Genomic DNA, 26,121 nt, shown 5'->3' on the forward strand with positions numbered 1-26,121 from the left:
TAATAAAGTGTTTCCTGTTATGAAGTAGTGTTGTTTAATTTATCCCTTTATACCTTTCTGTTCTACTTTTTCATCTAATTGATGTTCCTTGCCCAGGTATGGGAGGGTAATATGGGCAGAACCCCTGTTCATTTCACAATAGAAGGTTCTAAGGCCAGCACCCATGTGAGCACCCGGAGTACTCGTGTTACCTAACCCAGGGAAGCCAGGTGCATAGGTGTCAAATGGTGTCAGGAATCTTCGTCGTTTTCAATGGCGTGATGCTGCAAAGTGCTGCTGCCGGAAAAGATAAAAAGAGCTTGATGTGATCCAAGCAGAGGGGACAGAGTCTGGGTCACTTCAGGGTGACCAGGGGCACGCTAGACGAATGCCCACCGATGTCGGGTGTTTCAGGTGAGAAGAGGTGAAGCTTGACTCTGCAGTCACGGGGACCAGGAGACGTCGAGGACGACCAAAGTCCGCAGGTGAGCTGTCCCACGAAGGATGTCGAGTGCTGGGGGGTCAGTGTCTGGATTGGAGACTAACAAGCCTTGGCAACTGCAACCCTCGCGGTCAGAGATTAGATGCTTCGGTGAGGACCAGCAAGGTCCTGGGGGCTCCACAAGCGATGGGGAACCAGGGCACGTCTGGAGCAACCAGGAAAGCCCACTGAAAGTTCCCTTCTCAGGGACTCACAGGTTGACGGACCAGGGATTGCGTAGGGACCTCGAGAGGAATCACAAAATACCAGCCCATGGAACACTCGTGGAGTGTAGGCCGGTAATCTTCAGTGGAAACACTGCTCGGGACCGGACTACAAGTAGCGCAAAGCACATCCTCAGGGGTCGCCAAAAAGCATATGCTGCTGCAAATGTACACGGTGCCCAGGGGTTCAGGTTGCACGGTCCCCACGAGGGATTCGGATCTCAGAATTGCTGAGAGCACAGATCAACCTCAGAGACCACGGGAACCCACCTCCTGTGTTGCAGAAATCTTCGGAGTCCTTCAGGAGCTGCGTAGATGCAAACCGGTCAAATGCGTTTCAGGTGCCTACCTTGCAGGGGAGTAACTCCTTTACTCCAAGGGAGATTCTTCAGTCATCCAGCGTAGTGTAGATCGTCAAAGTACTTGGTTTCTGTAGCAGAGTTTAGTCCAGGTAAAATCTAAATTCCTGTAGTCAGGGATTCCTATTTTATGCCCAAGGAAGGGGTGGGACAAACTCTTGGAGGGTCAGGACAGAGGGGTGGCTACACCCATGTCCTTTGTCCAGCTTCACGCCAGAGCAGGATTAAATGTCTCCTGCAACTGGTTTGAGCTGGACTATGCACAGGGACACCAAATGTGCCCCCAGTGCAGACATCAAAGCACTCTGAGAGTGCACCCACCCAGCCCCAATACACTAAAGCCTGTCTGGGAGGTGGTCACACCTCCCTGTGACAGGAAACCTATTGTCCAGCCATCCCCTGCCGGAGTTTCGTCCAGCAGCAGGAGGGCAGACTTGTGTCTGTGGCTGGCAGCATCCATCTTGTGATGCTAGGGTCGAGAAAGCTGGACCTGGTGTACCGGTGATGTCATATTTCTCCCTCTAGGAGGGTGGAATCCTCCCTCCCCCGCCAGTTACTGGCGGGAGGTCTGATTTCAAGGTGTTTGACACCAAACACAACATGTTTCCTTGTAGCTGTTTTAACGTTAGCATTTACTGCAAGGTTATAATGCACTTAAGAGTATATGATTGGCTGCATCACAGAACAACACTGGAGAGTAAATTATGAAGGCTGCAGAGGGGCTCTGCTGATGCATGGGCACCCTCTCACACAGAACTCAGCAACCTGCCTTCTAGATTGGTAAGGCCTGCCAGGTTTATATGTGCAGTCATGCAGTGATATAAGGTAGATATAGGTTCACTAGTAATGCACGACCTTACACAGGCTGCAGTAGCAGACCTGTTGTGTCATTTTGAATGGTCTCCCAGGGGTGGCATAATACATGCTGCAGCCCTTGGGAGGCCTTTGGGGTACCTATGCCCTAGGTACATAGTATACCATATACTAGGGACTTATAAGGGTACCCCAGAATCCAATCTGGAGTGTACCTAAAGTTAGAGGAGAAAGCAGCTAGATTGGGGTCCTGGATAGCAGGATCCCAGCCAGTCTAAGTCAAAAACAGTGAAAAATCAGCAAAAAGTGGGGGAAACTATAAGAAGCAGATCCTACTCTCCTTCATAAATGCCAACAAATACATGTATATGTCTGCCAACCAGACAGCCAAATTTAGAGATCAACGCAGGCCCAGCTGCCATCTCTGTACCTTGACAGGAACCGCTGTCATGGAAGTTCCTGTCAAGGTACACAACATTTAGTGGACAACTTCTGTCTGTTTTGATGGCCATCCATCAATTTTTGTTCAGTTTTTTTTGTTTCTCACAGATAAACTCCTAAAGTGGCAGTGTGGTATTGAAAAATAAGAAACTACGGACCACACACCAAGGAAGGTTTTTTCCCTGGTTGGGGGGTGGGAGGCAGAGGGGTCAGGATTTATCTTTTTTTCATTGCCAGATTTAACCTGGCTGTGAAGGACTGCAAAAAAGGACATCACACCATCCACCATAAGTAGGGCAGGTGGTGAAATGCCCTTTTTCTGATGGCCCCTATTGCATCGGGCCAGTGGGGAAAGCGGAGCGGTCTCCTGATCCTAAGTAAGATGGGTGAAACGTCCGTTTGGGACAGGGCACTCCTTTTCATTTGGCCTGGTACTCACTTTTGCCACAGGCCCCACCACAGATAAGAGGATGGACAACAACTCCCTCCCCTGGACCAAATATTGTGACAAACGCCAGGTTTTTGGATTGGGGGGTGTGACCTCCCGGCCATTTTTATTACAGTATTAAAAACATTTTTTATTATTAACATTTCTATGTACAAAAAATGTACGCAGAAAGTACAGATACATTGATAGACAAAAAATGCTGTCATGTGGCTAACCTTAACGAATTCTAATACACGAAACATTCCTACAGTAAATCCAACAATGCATATATTCACTTTCTGCGTGTCCTCTCTAGAGCCTACGGCAAGGTCCGTGACTGGCAGGCCCCAGATCCCCAGTAAATGACAAATAATCTACTGGGGTAAAGGTTGCGCAGGGGGTACAGCTTATCGGACGGAGACTTTTCCCCGGGCCCCCCCTATGCCCTGAGCCTTAAACTCCATCGCAGGGCTGCAGACGTCTGCATACTAGGTGCCCTGATGCGCATGCGGGGGTGGCCACAGGCCCACTGGAAAGCAATGACTTCCCGGGCCCCGCACCCAGACAGCCTACTTACCAGCTGTCACTGCCCCTGGAGTTACATGGTGCTGACTGCTAAGGACCGAAGACTATGGTTACCAATCATGACCTTACCGCCACAGGCCAGCGTAGTTGCCCAATTATCTGGCCTCCCCCTCAGCCCACTAGGAAGGTCATACCCTGCGTATCTTATTACCTAAAAACACCTTCCACCCAGGCTAAGATATCTTCTATAAAGGCCTGATTCCCTCTGTATGAGGTGAACCCCATCTTGCAGAAAAAACTGATCCTCCCTGATGTACCTATGTCCTATTGACCTCAATTTTGGAGTCCACTGGAACCTAGGGATCATGTGGGACCAGACGATCATTGACTCGGGGCACTTCCTTGACAACTACCCTACCTCGGTGAGCAGGTCCTCCACTAGTCTTCTCCTCCCCAGTTGAGCCAAGTCGTTATCTTCTAGGTGCAAAATCCAAGCTGCTGATGAACCCCTCCTTTCTTTTAATGCGCGGTTTACCAGCTCCCTGAATTGCCCCAAGCGCAGGCCTCCCTGTCCCATGAACACCATCTTTGTCCCTAACTGACGTGTTCTAGCCTCGTAGGCCTCTGAAAAGAAAGCTTCTAAGCGGCAGACATATGAATGCCCTACAACCCAAATTTCACGCTGTTCCTGAGGCCAAGAGTGTATTTGGGGCATCACCTTTGTTGCTTGTTCGTAGCTTGCCTGTCGTCCCCCTGGTTTACCCGGTGTCCTTGTCCTCCCGCGGTTGGGGGCTGAAGCAGATTTCTCCTCTGAGTTACAGGTTGAAGAAACTGCAAGTAAATGAGGAAAATAAAATAGGTAAGTGCACCGTCACTGTCATGCCTGTTAAAAAACATGGCCTACTGTACATAGGACCCTGTAATAGTGTACTAACGACCAAAACACGTTATAGCATGTGCAGCTGCACATATCTTTAATAACAATTAGAGGACCACCTACCGATCCTCTTGACTTGGTCTTCCCTCAACCCCCTGGCCACTGCTTCCGTGGCTGCCCCTATTCTGAATGCATGGGTCCCAAAATTAGCTGCATCCAGCCCGGCATCCTGCTTGGCCAGAAACATGACTCTCTTTATCTGAAATATAGTGAGGGGTACCCCTTCCCTATCTATAAAGAGAGGCCCACCCGTGACCTGCGCCCGTTGTGCCATAAAGGCCTCCAGTCTGGCATTGGGGCAGCATGTATGATTCCCTGCCCTGTGTAGCACTATGCTCTTCCCCCTGGCTGTCCTATCTGTTTTAGACCTTTGTATGGAAATCAGCAGGGAGCCTCTACCTAGGCTTACCCGTTCTATCTGCAGTCCACCCTGTTCTTTGGCACTAATTCTCTGATCCTAAATGCGCCATAGAATGCGAGGCAGAATACTGCCTGAAACATCACCTCCCATGGACCGACCATCGTTGCGTCCACTTCACCTTCAGAACACCCACCATCCACAGACACCAGCACCTGCTTCCACAAAGAAACTGGACCAAAATCACCGACGACCAGCTCACCTCCTCACTCAACAACTCCACCCCAACCATCGCGGAAAACGACGACCCCAACACCGCAGCCCGAACCCTGCATAGATGGATCTCGGACAGCACCAACACCATAGCCCCCCTCAAGAAAAACAACAATACCCGTGCCAAGAAAGCCAGATGATTTACCACCGAACTTCGAGAGTCCAGGCGCACATGCCGCCGCCTCGAAAAGGCCTGGAGAAACACCAAATCCACAGAAGCCCACAACAACTTCAGAGCCGCCACCAACGCCCACCATCAACTCATCAGAGAAACGAGGAAAAAAGCGATTGAAGACAGAATCTCCACCCACGCACACAACAGCAAGGAACTCTTCAGCATCATCAAGGAGTTTGCCCAGCCCACCAGCGAGTCTACCGACATCCCTCCCTCACAAGACCTCTGCGACAAACTCAGCACCTTTTTCCACCACAAAATCAAGAGCATCTACGACAACTTCGACAAAGACAACCAACACACTGAACCCTCACCAACCACCCCCGACACCCGGAAACCAGCGATTGATGACTGGACAGCCCTCACCACCAAAGACACACTGAAGACAATGAAGTCAATCCACTCAGGGGCCCCCACGGACCACTGCCCCCACCACATCTTCAACAGAGCCGCCGACACCATCGCACCCATGCTCCGCCACACCATCAACCGCTCCCTGGCAACCGCCTCGTTCCCCGACGACTGGAAACACGCCGAGGTCAACCCCCTCCTAAAGAAACCCTCAGCGGACCCCACCGACCTCAAAAACTACAGACCCATCTCCCTGCTCCCTTTCCCAGCGAAAGTCATCGAGAAAGCCATCAACAGCCAACTCGCCACATTCATTGAAGAACACAACATCCTCGGGTGTGGCGCCGCGGCCAGGGCGACTGACGCTGGAATCTGGGGATCACGGTTCGATCCCCGGCTCCGGCGGCAGGTTAGCCCAGCACCATGTGACTCTGGGCAATAGCTCGCTTAATCTCCCCGACGGCCCCCCAGCGCCTAGAGACCCTTACGGGTGATTGTGCGCTTTACAAATGTGGACTTTACTCCTACTAATCCGGCTTCAGAAAAAACCAGAGTACGGAAACCGCCCTCCTCGCCGCAACAGACGACATCCGCACCCTACTGGACAAAGGAGAAACAGTAGCCCTCATCCTCATAGACCTATCAGCGGCGTTTGACACAGTCTCCCACCGCACCCTAATACGCAGACTCTATGACGCAGGAATCCAGGACAAGGCCCTCGACTGGATCTGCTCCTTCCTCTCCGGCAGGACGCAACGGGTCAGACTCCCCCCTTTCCTCTCAGACCCCACACCTACCACCTGCGGAGTCCCCCAGGGCTCCTCGCTCAGCCCAACGCTCTTCAACGTCTATATGGCTCCACTTGCCCCCATCATCAGAATCTACGGACTCAACATCGTGTCATACGCAGACGACACCCAGCTCATCCTCTCCCTATCCAACGAGCCCAACACCGCCAGACGCAACTTTCGAGAAGGCATGGAAGCCGTCGCCAAATGGATGAAAAACAGCTGCCTACAACTAAACACCAACAAAACAGAAGTACTCATCATAGGCCCAAACCCCGACGCCTGGAGCGACACCTGGTGGCCCACTGCCCTCGGAAACCCGCCAACCCCCACAGACCACGCACGCAACCTGGGAATCATCCTGGACTCCGAGCTCAAAATGGACCGCCAGATCAACTCTGTCTCATCTTCCTGCTTCCACACCCTCCGCCTCCTTCGTAAGACCTTCAAATGGATCCCCCTCGAACACCGAAAGACAGTCACTCACGCCCTGGTCACCAGACTCGACTACGGCAACGCACTCTACGCCGGAATAAACAAAAACCTCATCCGCAAGCTACAGAACATCCAGAACGCCGCCGCAAGACTGGTCTTCAACCTGCCAAAACACTGCCACATCTCCCAGCACCTGCGCACACTCCACTGGCTCCCCGTCGAGGCGAGAATCACCTTTAAGATGCTCACCCATGCACACAAGGCCCTCCACGGCACCAGACCAGCATACCTGAACAGCCGGCTCAAATTCCACGCACCCCAAAGGCCCCTACGATCAGCCCAGCTCTCCTACGCCGTGGTCCCCCGCACCAGAAAGACCAGATCGGGAGGCTGCTCCTTCTCATTCCTCGCGGCCAAAGCATGGAACGCCCTTCCGCTCCACCTCAGACAGACAACATCGCTCCCCATCTTCGCAAGAAACCTCAAAACCTGGCTCTTCGACAGACCCCCTCCTTGATGGAATGGAACCTGCACCCCCCCCACCCCTAGCGCCTTGAGACCCTTACGGGTGAGTAGTCGCGCTTTAACAAACTCCTGATTGATTGATTGATCACCTCACTCGCGGATTCGCAAACCGGCGTCAGGGCTACCATTAGACTAGCTAAAGTTTCCAGCCCTACTGGTCTGGGAGCATCGGGCCAGCTTCCCTGCAAGCATTGCCAGCCTTTCAAAGCTTGGCGCACCACAAAATTCTTGGTGGGATCCCCTGGCCTTTTTATTTTTGCAAAGAATGATATTGTCGTGATATGTCGCCTGGCTCCCGCTACCATGCGCCCCTGCTCACTCATGAAAGCCAGATATGCTACTACTGACCCCGGCTCCAGCCATTTTTACTCCCAATCTTCCCCCAAGAAATCTCAAAAAGACCCAAACGTCCCTTCGTAAGTACTCCTGGTCCTGGGCGCTAGGCTAGCTGCCTCGAGGTTCGATACTCTGGGACACCAAGTTGCCAGAGCTGTTCCGGGTAAGGTGTTGGGTGTATCGCTGCCTCTGGGACATGTGACCTGAATGCCTGCATTTTAAAACGAGACAATGCGTCAGCTGCATGATTTAATATACCTGGCACGTGCTTGGCTTTGAAAAGTACGTTCAATTTCATACACTGTAAAATACACTCCTTCAGCAGACGCAACATCATACTGCATTTTGCAGTCTGGTTGTTAATGCACTCTACGACAGCCATGTTGTCAGACCAGAAAATTACAGACTGATTTCTCAGCTGTTCGGGCCACACAAACAGCGCCACCAAGATGGGAAAAAGCTCCAGGAAGCTTATGTTGCTTGTGAGCACTGAGTCCCTCCACCAACCCGGCCAGTGCTGTGCCACCCATTCGGACCCCAGAATGGCGCCAAAGCCCTCAGTCCCTGCTGCATCAGTCATTCGTCCCAACTCCGGGAGCTGGACTTAGGCGGGCTGGGCCACACCACCCTACCATTGAAATCGTGCAGGATTGCCTTCCAAATGAGCATATCCTGCTTGACCTCGCTGGACAGTCTGGTGTGGTGATGTTTCTCTCTGAGACCTGACATGGCCTGAGCAATCGTGCGGGAAAAAGGGCGTGCCATCGGGATAATGCTTAATGCAAAATTCAACTGACTCACAACTTGCTGCAACTGGTGCAATGTTACTTTTTCCTTGTCCAGGCAGTGTTGCAAGGCTACCCTGAAATCCCACACTTTGTCTTCCGGAAGACTTGCCACCCCTTGTACAGAATCCAGCTCAATCTCCAGGAATTCAATCTGTGTGCTTGAGCCCACTGTCTTCCCTGGCGCTAATGGCACGCCAAAATCATGCATGAGGGTGCAAAATGTTGGCAATGCTGTCCTGCATTCCCCCGAACCCAGGGACCCCAAGAAAAGAAAATCATCAAGGTAATGTAGCACCCATTGATGACCCATGTCCTGCCTGAAAACCCACCCCAGAAAGGAGCTACATTTTTCAAAATATGCACAAGACACAGAGCACCCCATTGGCATGCACTTGTACTACTTCCCTTGGAATTGGAAACCCAGCAGGTTAAAATCTAACGGGTGTACAGGCAGAAGTCTGAAAGCGGACTCAATGTCAGATTTCGCCAATAAAGCCCCCCGCCCCAGGGACCCGAGCATGTCTACCGCCTGGTCAAAAGATGCATATTTCACACTACACACTGCGTCTGCAATTGCATCGTTCACAGAATTACCTCTTGGTGCTGAAAGATTATGGATTAATCGGAATTCACCTTGCACTTTCTTTGAGACCACCCCTAATAGTGAGCATACAAAGGCATCCATTGGGACGTTGTCAAAAGGGCCTGCCACTCTACCCAGTTTTATCTCTTTCTGAATTTTTTGTTCTGCTATGTACTCATTGGACCTAACCGAAAGATGATTTCTACAGTGTGCCACACCAGTGTATTCCTGCGCTGGGATCCTGAAACCTTCCACAAACCCCTCCCTGATAGTACTAGCAGCTTTGGGGCATTTGTAGGTGTTTAGCCAGGGGATCAGGGCGCTGACGTTAACTGGGGATCTAGCCTTCTCTAGTTGTGCTTCCGCATTCCTGCTTCCTGACCCCTTCCTCCTTGGATTTCTTGAAACACCTGGACTTGGGGTGGGACGCGTTACCACAAAAAGCACAGGAGTACTTGAACCTACATTTACCTGGGGCTCTAGTGCAGGTTCTCTTGTTGTAGTCAAAACAGACTCCCTTTCTCCCTGTGCCCCCTGATGTACCCGTGGCGCCCCCCACGTTACCGGAGGGGCCTGCTCTAAAGTGCTGAAACCCCCCGCTGTCTTGCGTCAGTGCCCGCATGTTATCTGACGGGCCTTGGACTAAATGCTTCAAATGGATAAACATATCGGTCTGATTCCATCCCAATGATGGGTCCTGCGCCTTCGCCCTTCTAAAATCCTTATCATATTCCTTCCACCCATCGCCCCCTTTAGTTGCATGCGCGACGGTGATCCTATTCTGGTAACATGCCATTTCAGACCCGACCTCTGGGAAGTGCTCTAACATGACTGCCATGTATATAGTGAAAGCCTGGATCCAATTGTCCAAGTTCTCCTCTACCCCGTATTTCAGTATCATGTTAGCCCACTCTTTGTGACGAGTTCATTCCTTGTTTTTTCTTGCCTCCTCTCTTTCAGCCTCATCTATCAGCAGGGAAAAAATGCTGACATATGCCCCCTTCCAGATTTGCTCTTTGGTCTCCAGGGATAAATGTCGCCCCAACTGTTCCCTATCGGAACGCTTCTCCCCCAAACCTAACGGGGGAGCGTCCTACTCATACCTGCTGGTGCTGCTGCATCAGACATCTTTTGTACTCCCGTGTCCTTTTCAGTGCCTGCTGTTGCCGATGCGCCTTCACCACCAGTGCTTGGAACTGCAACAGTGGGTGTTGCATCCCCCGCCGGTAAGCCGGCACTCCATCAGGCCTCTCTTTAACCAATTCAGCCATTATTTTTCTGGCCCTAACAACTGTGTCACCTCCGCTGCTGGATGCCCCCGCAGCGTGCGACCAGATCTCCACCTTCTCTAGCCATGGGAGCACTACCACCAAGTTGGAAACTATATCCGGCTGCTCAAGTGCAGCCCCCGGGAATACTATTGGGAAAAGAGCCTGGCCCTCTGTTGGCACCGAAGGTAAAGAAATGCTTGGCCCCCCCACCACCCTGAGGTACCACTGGGACAAGAGCCTGGCCCTGTATTGGTGCCGCAGGCAACAAAATACCTGGTCCCCATTACCCCGAGGGCTTGGTGCGGGTGGATTAGGTTTCTGCCTTCTTTCGGGCCGCCCTCTCTCGCTGGACCTGTTCCGTTTCGGCAGAGGCGGGGAGTAGGATCTAGGCGGTATAATAGGCTGCCTGTGCCTCCCCTCTACAACCTCGGGACCATCTACCCTTTCCTGTAGCCTGTTGAGAGTCTGTCCCATGACCTGCACTTGCTGCATTAACGCCTCCAGCATAACGTCAGTACGTGACCGCTTCTCATTCCACCGCACTTTAGGGGCCATTTAGGATGAGATTTCCTGTCTGGGTCTACTTGCATGTAATCCCTACTCACGCCCTGCACACTGCCTGTAACGACCGATGCAAATTCTTACCTGGAAGCAGCAGCAGCAGCCCCAGCCAGCTTGGCACTCACGTAACCAGAGCCACGATCCACTGGCTAACCCAGAAGGCTCAGGTGAGTTGCCCACTCAAATCCTCTGTGGCTCCTGGAAGCGGTGAAAAAATGCCTGCTTGCCGGCGCTGCCCACCAGATGACCCAACAGGTTCCTCAACTGCCCACCGGCAATCCTCGTGCGTAGGGAGTGAAACGTTTCTGTACGCTCGATCTTCCAAGTGTTTTTCGGTGAACAATGTAGCTGAAGTAAAAAATACAATATTTGTTGCGCCGCATGCCCCCCAAACCACTGAGCACCCAGTCCCCTGCAATCCAACCGTGCTTATGCAAAAAAGAATTCCTTCAAAGTAAACCCACATTTCATGCACAAGTGGCCACCTATAACCTGGTCTGCGTCTTAAAACAGCTAACAGACATTTATTGGTACACAATTCAATGAGCCTCCTTTCATCTACAGTCTGAATGGATCCACTGGGATACGAACCTTTGACCATATGCTTAACCAAGGAACATTCGGGGTGTGCACTCGTGAACTGAGCTGCCAGACTTGCTCAAAACTCCACAATTGAGCACGATCGTTTGCAGGTAACAAAGGAACATGCGGGGTGTGCACTTGTGAATTGAGCTGCCAGACTTGCTCAAAACTCCACAATTGAGTGTGATCGTTTGCAGGTAACAAAGGAACATGCGGGTTGTGCACTTGTGAACTGACTGCCAGACTTGCTCAAAAACTCCCTAATTGCGCGCGATCGTTTTCCGGTACTCGGGCTAACACCGAAAGTCCCGACTCCAAATGCCCGCGTTCATGTGCACCCTTAGTTCCCTTGTAATCACCCCCTTAGGCGCTTAGTGCCCCAAACGTTTTCTAATGCTGCCTTGCCGGGCCCACATTAGTCCCGTGGCTCCCGCCCGGCACCCGCAGCTGTTCCCCCGCTCACCGAAGATGTTTCAAGTAAATGCAAAACCCTCCTTCCTTTGCCCGCCTGATGAGCCAATCAGCACAGTGGCGAACCACCCAGCTGCTGCACCATTATGGTAATCACACTACTCACGCCCCTTGCGGGGCGTATCTAGGCAAACCCCCGGTTGCACAGGCCCACAACCGCCCGAAGGACTACCTGGGCGCCGACACGAGTTCCTGGACCTCCCATGAGGTTCGAGGTTAGGCTCTGGCACCCCTATGTGCCCGCTGAAGTACAGTGTTGCACTTCTCTGCTTCCGGATCGCCCTGTAACTCCGCCTGCAACGAAAAAGGAACACATTAACGCTCCCCTGGAGCCCCCCCTCAAGCAGACATTCTGGGTTAGAGGAAGGGAGGGAAAGAGTGTCCCGAAGATGCAAGCGCGACGTCCGGAGCGGCAAAGAGGCCTGCGCAATGGCGACGGGGAGAGATATACCCCCTAGCCTCGCCTAGCCACCCCGGACGTGCGTCAGAGACCCGCCTACCTCCACCGGGCAACGCCTGCCCTGGGGAGGAGTGGCTGGACACAGCCAAGGGGTGCGGGGGCAGCCCTCTGTGGCTAAGGGCCCTCCCTCCTTATGGCCACCGGGTGGCCTCGATACAGAAAAGGGGGTGGTGATGAACAGAGTGTCTGAATTAAGCAGACCACTCTTACCCAGTCCAAAGATCAGGGCTTGATCCATCACCGTTATTTATCTCACTGCCCCATCCCAGCTCAGAACCTGGCTATATGCAAATTAGTCTGTCCCTGGCCCAGTGCATCATGGGAACAGGGCAGACCAAACTACCAAGCCAATTCTTCACCAGAAAGGAGACAAGCTACCGGGGACCGGTTTCTGGCATTTCAGCCTCTTCGGCCCGGCTTGCTTGAATCCTGATGGAGCAGTGAGAAAGGGACTCATGTCTGAGTATACCCTGCCACACCTATAGTGGCCAAAAACGATACAGAAAAGGGGGTGGTGATGAACAGAGTGTCTGAATTAAGCAGACCACTCTTACCCAGTCCAAAGATCAGGGCTTGATCCATCACCGTTATTTATCTCACTGCCCCATCCCAGCTCAGAACCTGGCTATATGCAAATTAGTCTGTCCCTGGCCCAGTGCATCATGGGAACAGGGCAGACCAAACTACCAAGCCAATTCTTCACCAGAAAGGAGACAAGCTACCGGGTGGCCTCGGGCAGGCGCATAGCCACATCAGGGCAACAGGAACCCCCCGCCCCAACAATACCAAAACCCGCAAATAACACACAGACACAAGTGTTAAGATTTGGGAAAAGTTGCTGCAGGTTTATTACATACAACATATGTAATCACGGTGGGTTTTCTTACGGGCGATCCAAGGGCAGGCCGTATTCTCGCCACCTGCCCGCCTGATGAGCCAATCAGCACAGTGGCGAACCACCCAGCTGCTGCACCATTATGGTAATCACACTACTCACGCCCCTTGCAGGGTGTATCTAGGCAAACCCCCGGTTGCACAGGCCCACAACCGCCCGAAGGACTACTGGGGCGCCGACACGAGTTCCTGGACCTCCCATGAGGTTCGAGGTTAGGCTCTGGCACCCCTATGTGCCCGCTGAAGTACAGTGTTGCACTTCTCTGCTTCCGGATCGCCCTGTAAATCCGCCACAGCCCGGGCGATGGTCCCCGCTGCTGCCCGGGCCCCCCACCACTGCAACTCTATTACCTGCAACCTTTGCTCAGAAGTGCCTCCTTTAAATTGAGGAGGAATAGGTCTAAGCCAACAGGCGTGAGATGAACACCATCCGCCTCAAAGTAACCTTTGACTTTGTCCTGAATCATCTCATGTTTGATGAAACCCAGACCCCTCCGTTGGTTGAATTTTTTCATGGCGCTGTTGATTCTCTTCCTGGACCTTGCAACTGCTTGACACGACTTAGCGCCCCACCAAACTCTACGTGGCACAATTTCTGACCACCAGATCTCACACTCACGCATAAGACCGCAGATGACCCCTAGATCCACTTTCATTTTCTGCAGTAAGGTAGACCTCCCCAAGTTCGTGAGGTCATTACCGCCCAGGTGAATCACCAAGTGTTGAGGTATAGGCCCCGCTGTAGCTAGAGCTACCTGTAATCTGTGCAACAGACTATTCCAGCGCATGCCAGGAAAACCCAGCCAGACACAGTCAATGTTCACGAAGCCCTGCGTCCAGTTCCTGATCGCTGCCCACCGGCCCAACCTGGAGACTGTGGAGTGCCCCAAGACCCACACTCTTGACCCTGTCAAAGAAAAGACGCAATTCATTTTCAAAAGTTTATTGACCAAGAGTGCACAAATGTATGTAAAGGAGCATCACACCCTAAACTAGGAACACTGCAAACATATGTACAATGGTGTGGACAGGCCGAGATACCTTGTTCATGGGCGAATATAACGTTTATAGCAGGGGGACTCCCAGCGCCCCTCTTTCTGAACACTTTCTGGCTGCATGCCCGCTTTAAACGCAGAAGTGGCTGCCCCAATACGGAATGAATGGCTGGAAAACCTTTTCCCTTGCTTCAACAAGCCAGCTCTATCAAGGCATGCCAACATTATTTTATCCATTTGGTATTTGGTCAAGGGGCTCAGGTCAGCATGGATAAAGAGGTAACCCAGTACCGCTGGGCGCAGGGCGAGGTAAGACTGGAGGGCCGCTATCGGGCAATAACGCAGGTCCCCGAGAGGGGCCAACATGATAACAGTCCCTTTGCCCGCCTGGTCAGTTTTGGACCGTCTAAGAGTGATGGACAGACCGTCCTTGACACTTATGTCCGCCACCCCTAAAGCGTCCCCAGACTTATCTGCCTTGGAGCGTGCTACTAGCTCGCTGCTCCGGAATGCACCGAAAAAGGCTAGGCTGAAAGCCGCAGAGAAGAGGGAAGCCTCGTAATGCGAGTGCACCACAGTCTGCAGGACCGCCAACATGGCCTGCAGAGTGGGGAACTCAATAGGGGACCTGTTGTCGGGGATCCTAGGTACATCCCGAGCCCACCCCTTCAATGCAGCCTTAATTGCAAAAGACTTGGTCGGGTCCTCGCATCATGGCCAATTGCAGCCAGGTGTCCGCAAGCCCAGGAGTGGGATTTACCCCGTTTCTTGGCCCAGACAACAAAAGCCTGTACTCTGCTCTCCAGCGGCAGGGCTGTCAGACCCAACTCGACAATTGCTTTGTGGAAGTTGGCTAGGTGACTACCATAGCGCCTCCTCGTACCTGGAGCTAGTGACCTCTCCCCTAACTCTCTCAGCTCCTGCTCCACTCCAAGATGCGCCAAAGTCCTGGTGCGAACGGGGTCATCTCTGTTCTCGCCAGTGGGCACGCCGCCCGGAAACGGTCCCACTGAAAACGAGAAAGAGCGTCAGCCGCGACATTAGAGACCCCCGCAATGTGCCTAGCCCTAAATTCCAAATTGCAGCGCAGGCTCCTGCTGGCCAACTCCCTCAGAAGGCAAAGAACCAACGGGCAACTAGCTGTTTGACCGTTGATGGCTTGTACAACGGCCATATTGTCCGACCAGAAAAGGACCTTCCTGTTAGACAAAGGACCCGGCCAAAGATGCAGCGATACCACAATGGGGAAAAGCTCCAGGACAGTTATGTTGGAAGTGATCCCACGCTTAGGCCAGGCATTGGGCCACTCCTGCGCGCACCATAAATCACCCAGGATTGCCCCGAAACCCTCCCTGCCTGAGGCATCGGTGAACATGCTGATTTCAGGGCTGGTCACCCACGGGGACCTCCAGATGACAGTCCCGTTGAAATCTGACAAAAATTCAGCCCACATTAGCAGGTCCTTCTTCAAGCCCGCAGACAGCTTTACAAAATGATGACGCTTGAGGATTAAGTTTGCCCAGGAGACTCTGGATGACCCCCAGAGGTGCCTTGTCTTTTCCCAGCAAGTCCTGAATGTCCCGTTTCAGGTCCCGTACCTTCTCGGCGGGGAGTCTTGACACGCCCATTACCGTATCTAGCTCAATGCCAAGGAAAGTGAGGACCTGTGCTGGGCCCTCAGTCTTGCCAGGCGCCAAAGGCACACCCAGGTGTCCAGCCAAGTCAATGAAAGCATTCAGACCCTCCCTGCATTCCTGAGTGCCCTCCCTACCGATGAACAGGAAATCATCAAGGTAATGAGACACTGCCGTGACACCATACTTCTTTGAGAGGGCCCATTGCATGAAAGTGCTAAATGCCTCAAAGAAGGCGCATGAAATGGCGCAACCCATGGGCATGCATTTGTCAAAATAGTACTCCCCTCTCCACTTGAAGCTCAAAAGATGCTGACTGTCTGGGTGCACGGGCAAAAGTCGGAACGCTGCCTCAATGTCTGCCTTCGCGAGCCAGGCCCCTTTCCCTGCTCTCCTAACCAGGTCAATCGCCATATCCAGGGAACAGTAGGACACGGCGCAAGCCCCTTCTGCTAGCCAGGAGTTCACGGAATTGCCCTCCGGGAAGGAGAGGTTGTGAATTAGCCTGAAAGCCCCCGGCTCCTTTTTTGGGACCACACCCAGCGGGGACACTACAAAATCAGGGAGGGGAGGTGACGCGAACGGGCCCACCACCCTCCCCAAGGACACTTCCTTGCAGATTTTCTTACCTACAACCTCCGGGAGGTCCCTCACTGACTTCTGGTTCTCGGCGTCCCTGCTGACCCTGGGACCCTGGTAAGGAATTCTAAAACCTTCAAGGAAACCTCCCGCCAGGACAGTCCTGTCTTTATCATTGGGTTTAGGACCTTAGTAAGAGCAGGAGATTAGGGATGATGACAGGAGACGGGCCCTTGGAGTGGCCGGGTGAGTCCTCAATAGAAACCGTACAAGCATTTAGATCCACATGGCCAAGCAGGGGGGGTGGTGATAGGGTTGGAGCAACAGGACGTGTGCAGGGGGTACAAGGTTGTAGAAAGTTGTTACTTGTCTTTGCTGGTTGCGCTTGCGGAATCGCGCTTGTCGCATGCTGACCCAGGGTGTGGCCCACTGCACTTACTGCAAGAGTGCGCAAACCTGCACGCCCTACCCCAGGTGCAATTACCTGCATTGAACAATCTACAAGTTGCTGAGAAACCTTTCCTGCTTGCCTGTCTATTGTAACCTCCACCACCGCCGCGCCCCCGCAAAAGGACTGCTTAAAATTACCTTTCTTCTCTGTGTACAGGCCCTTACCTGTTTCAGCTTTCTTTTCCTGTGTGCTCACTTTGCCCACACCTTCCAATTTACCTTTACCCATATGCTGCATCCAGAGCCTCACCTCGACCTGATCCCAGTCCAATTCGGGGCAGACCGCCATTTTCTTTCGAAATTCACAGTCGTACCTGTACCACCCCATGCCCACAGAAGACTCGGCTTCATCAGTTATAACACTCGCGTATTGAAAAAGCCCCTGCGCCTGCTCTGGGAAGCGCTCAGTGATAACTGCCGCTAGGATGCAGAAAGCTTGTCTCCAGTTTTTGATTGTTTTCTCAGGCCAAGACTGAAAACGAACTTTCTTTTCTTCATCCTTGGCACCCGCTTTCCTGATGTCAAAACCATCGGCACCCAACATGAGGAAGGAGAAGATATCGACAAATTCCCTACGCCAAATGCATTCTTTTGCTGCTTGAGGCACCTGCCAAGCCAGGGAACATTTACCTGACAACAGAGGGGCCATGGTCATCTTAACCGCTGGCGCAGAGGAAACTGACATGGATGCGGGCGCAGGTGCAGCTGGGAGCGCGGGTAAGGCCGTGGGTGCAGGGGAAGCGGCAAGCAACACTGGGGCAGGGGTCAGCGCAATAACGGAGCTAGGCAGTGAGCAATCCGCCGGCGATGCCATGTCGACAAGGGGACATTCGGGCGCTGCCCTGCTGACCCCCCCTTGAAGCCCGCCCCATACCCGGGCTACCAAAGCGTCAACTGATGCCGTGGGCGGAGGAACGATGAAGTGTGGCTCCACCTCCAAGGGGCCGGCGGGCGGCACAGCCGGCGAGGGGGCGGCAAGCAAGCTCGCTCTAACCTCTGACATAAAGACAGAGAGGGAATCCGTGAGCTTACCCAAATCCTCCCTGGTGGCGAAGTCTGCTGTAGAATCCACCGGGCGAGGGAGTGGGGGGGCGCTATTCAGGATCACCGCCGGGGGTGAGGCGGGGGCATGCACGATCACATTCCTGACCAATTCGGGCGCCCTGGTTTTGGGGGGAGGCTCCGCTGGGAAGTCTTTCACCGTTGGCTTCTGTACACGCTTGGACCTGGTGTGACCAGGCTCTTCCACAATGTCTTGTTCCGGGGCGGGGCCGGCCACAGGGGTTCTGGGGGGGGGTTGGCCGTCAACAGTTCACTAGCCCACGCAACCCCATTCGCCTTGATCAAGTCCAGCAGTGCCTTCATCTGCGCATCCTGCGAGGGTCCTATCCCTGAGTCGTCGACCTGTGACGTCTGAGTAAAAAGCGGAGGGGACCCCTGACTCTCCATGCCTATCTTTGGCTCTTCCCCTGTTAGAAAAAGTCACTGTGAGCCAAAGTACATCTTTTAAATGAATGTAGGGGTAAACAGAGCTGACTCTCTACACATCTGTACCTAGCCAGAATTAACGTGACACGACGCTCTCAGGGCATGCATTAGGTTTCGAACCACATGGTCACTATGGAGCAGCATGGGCTACTTTTGCTTGTCCTGCTCCCCAAAAGCCCTGCCACCCAAAGACAACTTCGCCCGATACACTTACCTCACACGAATTGGTCCTATCGCCGGGTGCGCGGGGGGGGGGTGGGGGGAGGGGAGGGTGCTGCCGGGAAAAGGATAGCTCCCAAGGTCCTAAGCCGATCGACGCGGGCGAATTTCTGTATGAGAGGAAAAGAAAGTGTGAGACGGGACGGGCCCCGTGGTGTTCCTCGAACTGCATGACTTAAGACACGCAGACTCGACAAAAACTTGCCCTGTGAAGGGGGGGGGGGCGCTGAGGAGGCAAACGTTAAAAAGGCATGGACTGCATAGACACAGAGCGCCCCATGGGCTTGCGCAAGACCGTGGCCCCACGATGCGTGTGGCACGCCCCCAGAACGAGACACACATCGGAAGACAACAACTGAAACAGGTGCCACCCAAGCGAACCGACCAGCGCACTCGCATCATCCCTTGAGGCGCGCCCATCCACCCTCAGAGCATATACATACCTCCGATACTTGTTGATGTTGCGAAAAGGGGTGTGCGCCCACCGGAAGAAGCACGCAAGGGGAAGGCCTGAAACAAGCAAGGAAACGCTGTATTAGGTAGAAGCTCTAACAAGTCACCCATGTCCTTGCTGGATTAGCGACATCAGTATCGCACTATAGGTCGACCACCGCGGCGGAATAAGATCCAACCAAGTTACCAAAGCAGCGTGACATAGTGCATGCGAGCTGCTGAATGACCAACACCATTACTCATGAGGTTGTGCCCACGTGGTACAAGCATTGGATCGCACGGGGGCCCCGTATTAGCAGCTGTGAACGTGGTGCGTGAGCAGGATCGTGGTTCGGGTGGGGGAGGGAGGGGCCGAGCAGGAGGGACCCCCCCCATCTGCATGTTCCAGTGCTCCAGCTCGGCTCCGTTTAACAGCTGGAGACCCGCCGAGCAGCACACCAATTACAACAGGATCTCGGAGCAGTGGCGAGGCACAGCATAAGCTTTTTGCGGCCCCCTGCGCGGTTACGGTCCGCCACATAAAAATTACCTTCAGCCTACACCACTTCTGCCGAACAAACAAAACCTTTGTGCGAGCCACCATGGTGAAAACATTAGAAATAATGCCCCGAAAACACAGCATTAACAGTCGGAACCTTATACACGTGCTAGGCTGACTCCCAATTGAAAGTATAAGCAACACGAGGGCGAGTACTACCGCGTAGCAAATGAGCATTGACCATCAAAACATTTGCCTGCATTAATTACATACGAAACGCAGCATAAACAGTAGAACCTTGTGCAAGTGCTAGGCTGCACACGTAGAAACCACACGAGGGAAGCAATGCGACAGCGTAGCAGACTGAGCATCGAAAATTCTCAACATTTGCCTGCATTATTTACACACAAAAACACAGCATAAACAGTAAAACCTTATCCAAGTGTTAGGCTGACTCACCCAATTGAAGATATAAAACACGAGGGGCGGCAATGCGACAGCGCAGCAGCAAGAGCATCGACAATTATATACATTTGCCTGCATTATTTACACACATTATGCACGCAGGGTATCCTGCCTAAATGCGAAGATATGGACTTTCGTAATAAGGCCTAAATCATCACGGCCCTAAGGTAAAGCCCGCCGGGCCAGGCAGAAGTTATATCGTCATATCAGGATTGCAATGCATGAGAACACAACAGTAATACATGAAAGTAGACGTGCAACCTGGGAGGGTCACCCGGACAGCATACCCATCCGCCTCCGCATCCTCCATGGGCACCCCCGATGGGGCACAAGGAGCCATGCAACAATACCTGCCGGAGCTATCCTGTCCTGAGCAGGGGGGCTGAATAAAGCATCAGCACTCCGGGCCCCGGCCTTGCCACCGGAGACGAATAACCGTCACGGGTGCTAGGCCCAGAGAACGCCCCCACGCTATCTCTCGGGTGGGAACCAGCCGAGAAACACGTGGGCGCTGCACCGTGGATGGGAGGGAGCAAGTCGGTGGGCCCGGGCGTAAGAACATGGCGGGGTGCCCCCTCCCCGCAAGGCAATGAATGACGAGAGAACATGCTGCCACCACGTGGCCCCCTGCAGCATAGGCATACTGGCGAACTGGAGCAAAGCTGCCAGGATGATGCCGCTCAGAGCCGCTCGGACCCCGGCGATGTAATGCGGTGCCGGGAGACCCGATAACCCCCACCTCCCCAGCAGCCCGTCCTGCGGGCCGCCCGGCATTACACGACTCTCCGAGGAGCGGGGTAAGCGGAGGGGGTGGGGAGACACAGCCCGTAGGCCTCAGTCAGCAGCCGGGAAGGAAACTGCAGACAAGGAAGCCCGAAACCCCCACCTCCACAGCGGCCCGACACTAAGCGGGCCGCCTAGCCATCGCTCTGAAACCTCCAAAGGGAGGGAGTAGGCGGAGGGGGGGGTAACGCCCGTAGGCCTCAGCCCATAGGCCACTCACCGCAAAGAGTGTCCCGAAGATACAAGCGCGACGTCTGGAGCGGCAAAGAGGCCTGCGCAATGGCGACGGGGAGAGATATACCACCTAGCCTCGCCTAGCCGCCCCGGACGTGCGTCAGAGACCCTCCTACCTCCATCGGGCAACGCCTGCCCTGGGGAGGAGTGGCTGGACACAGCCAAGGGGTGCGGGGGCAGCCCTCTGTGGCTAAGGGCCCGCCCTCCTTATGGCCACCGGGTGGCCTCGGGCAGGCGCACTCCTTGAGGAAAAGAAGAAGACAGCCCGCTCCCACGACTCCGCAATGATAACCTGCAAGAAAAGAAAATAGAAGATTACGGACCAGTGCAGGTCCGGGCTGCGATCGTGTGGGGGAGCAAGGAACAAGAGACTGTTCTGCTCCCCCACAGTCCCTCTTAAAGGGTGAGCCTTGGGCAAGCCGATCTAGTCCGGCCTGCCTGTTCGTTGCACTGGAAGCACTAAAGTGCGTCCGGTTCAACGTGACAACCAGCCCTACCATAGGTCAGCCTGGGGGGGGGCGCCGCATCATCAGCTGGCACGGCGACCCCCCCTTGTCCTCGCCCAAACAGAGACTGCAAAACTCTAAATCACACAATAATTCTTTTAGTTTGCATCACATTTAATTTGCATTTAATCTGCCTAGTGATGCAAGTTTGTTGGGCAGTTATAGTCAAAAGACACATTGCGTCATCCTAATAGAAGAATCATTAGGCTAAAAAATTCATTTTAGCCCTTTTAAACATAAATCCAAGACAACATAGAGATGTTGAGAAAAAGATGCGTTTCTGAAGGCAGTGACCTTAACCAAAACATTGGTAGTATAACAATTGCTCTATATTTTATATAGCACTGTTGATTCATTTATATTTGAATTATTTTCTGTTGAGGATCCGAGTCTTTTTAGATTATAAACGCATGTTAAATGTCATTGATGGGCTGTGAACCAATTCAATTTGATGCAAAGTGTTGAGATACTGGCTAGTATATTACTTATTTAGTAGTACAGAATTTCCCCACTTCTGATTCTGTGTCGCTGGTAGTGAACATATCTATATTTTGTCAATCTTGCTTTATTTTTTGAGGTTCCACGCTTGTTGTTTTATTGTTGCAAGCCAGACTTGCAGATAGAGCTGACTTTGTTGTTTCACTTCTTTTGCAGCACAGAAAATGCCCAAAACGGACACGCAGAACCCGGGGAACGCGGCCAGAAATCGAGGTCTCCTTTTGCATGGATCTGAGCAGCAGCCCCGGAGAGCTTGCTGCAGCAGCAATTAGCCGGTGTCCGCTGACGAAATGAAAAGTATTGGAACAGTATTTACTGCGGATAATGTTAAGGAGATAATTTCCTTTTTTGTAACATCGGTGGTGATCTGTATTTTTGCATTTGTTTTCTTTTTACTTGTAAAAAAAAAAAGTTAAAAGCAAGGAAAAAAACGGATGGCAGTATAACAAGCAACTAATAGGCTGGCCTAAGTGAGCAGCTCTGGGCCACTTTCAAAGTTACTTCATGGAAGCATGACTGTTGGATCTGCAGAGCAGGCGCATCTTGGAGGTTGAAGGCCAGTGGGTTGTCGTTGGAACCAGAATAAGCACGATTTGGTGCACGTTCAGTCACACCTGTATGGCTACCATTATTTTCTTGGACTTTGCCTGCACTCTTCATTTGAGACGTTTCAGATCATGCCAGTGAAAGAAAAGCCTGGAGGATCTTGCTGATGCCTGGTTCAGGACAAAGCTCTTCTGATTGTATGTGGCTGTGTGTATGAGTGGCACCGCCCCAACCATTGTGATTGGCCAGGATGGACTGTTGCCTCCATCTGCTTGGGACTTCTCATTGGAAACGCGGGGAACATCACTGTGGCCGCAAGCAGCACTTTAACCAACCCCCTCTTAGTATTTATCTCGGAAGGAGACATTTGCCGACTGATACTTGTATATTTCTTTCACCACTCTGTTATTATGCCTATGTAAAGGAAAACTGATGTTATCAATATAACTTTGTATTTGCACCTTGCAATAAGGTTTTACTTGCGATGACTATTTAAACATTGATTTTTAAATTAGCATTAAAGAAAGGAAAGAAAGGTAAACAATACATGTTATCTGTACATTTTATTAGCTGGTCTTTTGATAGACAAAACGTGCAACAAGTATTGCCTTTTAAATTAAAGTGGCACCGTAGTTAGTCAATGATAGTTTTAGGCATTCACCAAGCCATCATGCACGCACGCTGGTTCTCATCTTAGTACTCATGCAGCCCCACTGATTGATTTCTTGCATTGATCCACTTACACAACCACAATAAACTTGTTACATACAAACTCAACAACATATGCATGATAAATTAAATGAACAAAAAAAGAAAACATGTTTCCATTTAAACAGGCCCGGCATATGCTTCCCATACTAAATAAAATTTAACATATGTGCAGTTGTTTAGAGGTTCCAATGTGGCCGCCATGTTTTGAACCAATGTGTTGGCCATCTTGAAAGGGTAAAACAGTGAAGCTGTGTACAGTACTGTTCCATGACTTCAGCCAGATGTAGAGGCTGTGAAATGCAGCACACAGCAGATACACTGAACAGCAAGCAAAAAGTCTGTTGGCACTGGCTAGGAAGTTGTAAAATACTCTAAAATAATGGAAATTGTAATTGCATTTATATTTATATAGTGCTTACTACCCCTGATGAGGCGTCAAATCGCTTTAAATAAAAAGCTGAGAATGAAAGAAATGAAAGGAACAAAATGGAAAATGCCATCACTCATAGGGTAACAGGCCAAGTGGCTGACCCATTTCTCCTTGCTGAATGTTACCATAGATGCAAACTGAGTGCTTCAGCTATTGGCTCTGTTGTATCTAATGTGTGCGGCATCTAGCATAAACTTAGTCGAGTGAACCAATCAGGCCTATAGCCATTGTCATTAGCCTTTATCATAACCATCTAAGATTTAATGTGTTGATCATTTGCTTTCCCACAAGACAAACATCAGGTGCACAGAAATTAAATTATAAATATGTACAAAATTACAGCTGTCGAATCCATATCAAATCCCGGCTAAAAGGACCTAATAAGGATTATCACATTTTATCCCTTCTAGCCACATTGATTTGCTCAAGCAGGTCATCAACACCAAAACCCTTGCCTACATTGGTCTGTGAGATTCCATCTAACAAAATACTTACCTACAGGCTTTGACCAGAGTGTAATAAGAATCCACAATCAAAGCCAATTGCATTTATCACTTTCTTTCCTCAATAAGTCAGATCGACTGGCTTTCTCATAACGTTTTACAATAAAATGATCAAACCCATGAAATCTAACATAACGTTAAACAATGAATAAGCTTTATAGCCTTAACATTAGTTTGACAACAAGACCAACTCCGGCTTAATGAAGCGTGCATATGCTAGCAACCATCATGTATGCAGTTATAACATTAGAAATATGTACAAGATTACAGTAGGTAAAACAATATACAACCCCTCCCAAAAGTGTCTAACAAGGATTATCACAACAAAATGCTCTACGCCCAGGGTTTGTCACAGGGGATGACAGACACCAAAACCTTTGCCTATTACCATAACCTGTGAGATTTCATTTAAGGAAATATCTTTCTACAACCTATACGACATCGTGATAATCTACCTTTAAAGGCCTATTAACTTTACCAAATACATTTCACAGTCAATAGACCAAACCCACTGCCTCTGTCATAATGTTTTATAACAAAGAGATCAGACCATTGGCTTAGGCATACATTTTTACCAGCAAACCAATCAGGTCTGTACCCTTTATAATTGGCTTGTCACCATAACCAACTCAGACCTACTGTATTGAGTGTAGGTTTTCAAACAAGGCAAGCATCAGCCATACAGTCACAAAATCAGAACTATAAACAGCATTACAGTTGGTCTTGCCAGAGACTAGGCCTCCTAAGGGGGCTGAACAAGGATTATTTCACTACTAATATTCTACCCCAATGGTTTGTTAGCGAGTGTAAATGAACCTTTAAACCCTTATCTGTGAGATTCCATGTAACCAAATACATACCTTTCTGTAGATTTTAATAAAGTAATAACTCATCCTTAAATGCCTATTGACTACAACATATAATTTTTGCAATAAAAATGGCAGCCCCACTGACTTTATTGTAACTTTTCATAATGAACAGATCTAGCCTATAGCCTTGGTCATTAGCTTGCCACCATAACCAACGACGCCCTGCCATATTGAACATAAGCTAGCACACATGGCAAACAGAAAAGAAAAAACACCATAGTGATCTTAGGGAAGTTGTTTAATAGCATCGCAGTGTCATTTACGTGACCTTAAATGGCAAGTTCTGGTAATCACAGAGCATGTGTTGAAAGGCCAAACACAAAAGCTCTGATTTATATAGAGTGTGGTTGAAGCAGCTGATCATAGATGCCTGCAGGATAGGCACTCTTTCTGAGGAAGTACACAGGTTTTGACAAATCAAAAGATGAACCAACAACTGGGCGGAGCCACAGTCCTAAATAGTACTCCAGAATTATTTTTGTTTTCGATCCCATAAGGTCTGATGACAGCTGCGCTGCCAAGTCAGACCTAAAAACGGCTTAGAAAGATCTTGTTATTACAAATCATAAAGCAGCAACTCCTTACCCACCAGTGTGTAATCAGACTACCCAAAGCAGCTTGCTATCTAAATATAATGCAAGGAACTACTTACATTGAACTTTTTACTTTATTTATTTAATAAAAAAGCACATTTTTCATTTTCGGGCATGTCAAAAAATGTGAGTCTTCAACAAAGAATGCAGAAACTAATGCAAAACAGGCAGTTTTGGTATGTGTACGTTGAAGTCAAATTATGTTCCACCATTTGATAGATCTGTTGTAAACTCGGGAGCCAATTCACAAAACCCTTTGAGTTTGGGTAGTACGACAACAGGTATACCTCTTGCCATGTCTGTAAATTACCATCCAAATATTTAAAATTGGAATAAAATGAGAATCTGGGTCATATTCATGTACATTTAGAATAGACAGAAAGGTCCCTGCCCTTTTTGCACATTTACCAAATGAAAGTAGGATGTTTTGGAGCCGATTCACAAAGACATGTAGGAGAGCTTCGAATAGTACTCCTGTGGTGCTACGTCTCGTACTCATAAATGCTTTTGTATACCAGCCCCTTAGTTGCCTTGTAAGAAACGTCAGTATCACCGTGGTCTAGATCAACCTTCCACTGGACCCAAAGAAAATTGTGTTTAGGAGATCGGGCCTTCTCAGTGGCAGCGGCAAGGCTCTAGAATTCTCGCAT

At 50.9% G+C, this 26,121-nt stretch overlaps 1 protein-coding gene across 3 annotated transcripts in view; it reads left to right on the forward strand.

Moving 5' to 3' along the window:
- Positions 1-22,909, forward strand: part of LOC144822711 (ras-related protein Rab-5B-like) — a 306,529-nt gene extending 283,620 nt beyond the window's left edge. For all 3 annotated transcript variants that reach the window (XM_078680519.1, XM_078680518.1, XM_078680520.1), the window contains one exon: positions 21,976-22,909. In XM_078680519.1, the coding sequence (XP_078536645.1) occupies positions 21,976-22,091 (116 nt within the window). In that variant the 3' untranslated portion in view covers positions 22,092-22,909. The remainder of the gene's footprint in view (positions 1-21,975) is intronic.
- The last annotated feature ends 3,212 nt before the right edge of the window (positions 22,910-26,121 follow it).

This window comes from Lissotriton helveticus, chromosome 3_1 (assembly GCF_964261635.1).
Source record: "Lissotriton helveticus chromosome 3_1, aLisHel1.1, whole genome shotgun sequence".
NCBI classification, from domain to species: Eukaryota; Metazoa; Chordata; class Amphibia; order Caudata; family Salamandridae; genus Lissotriton; species Lissotriton helveticus.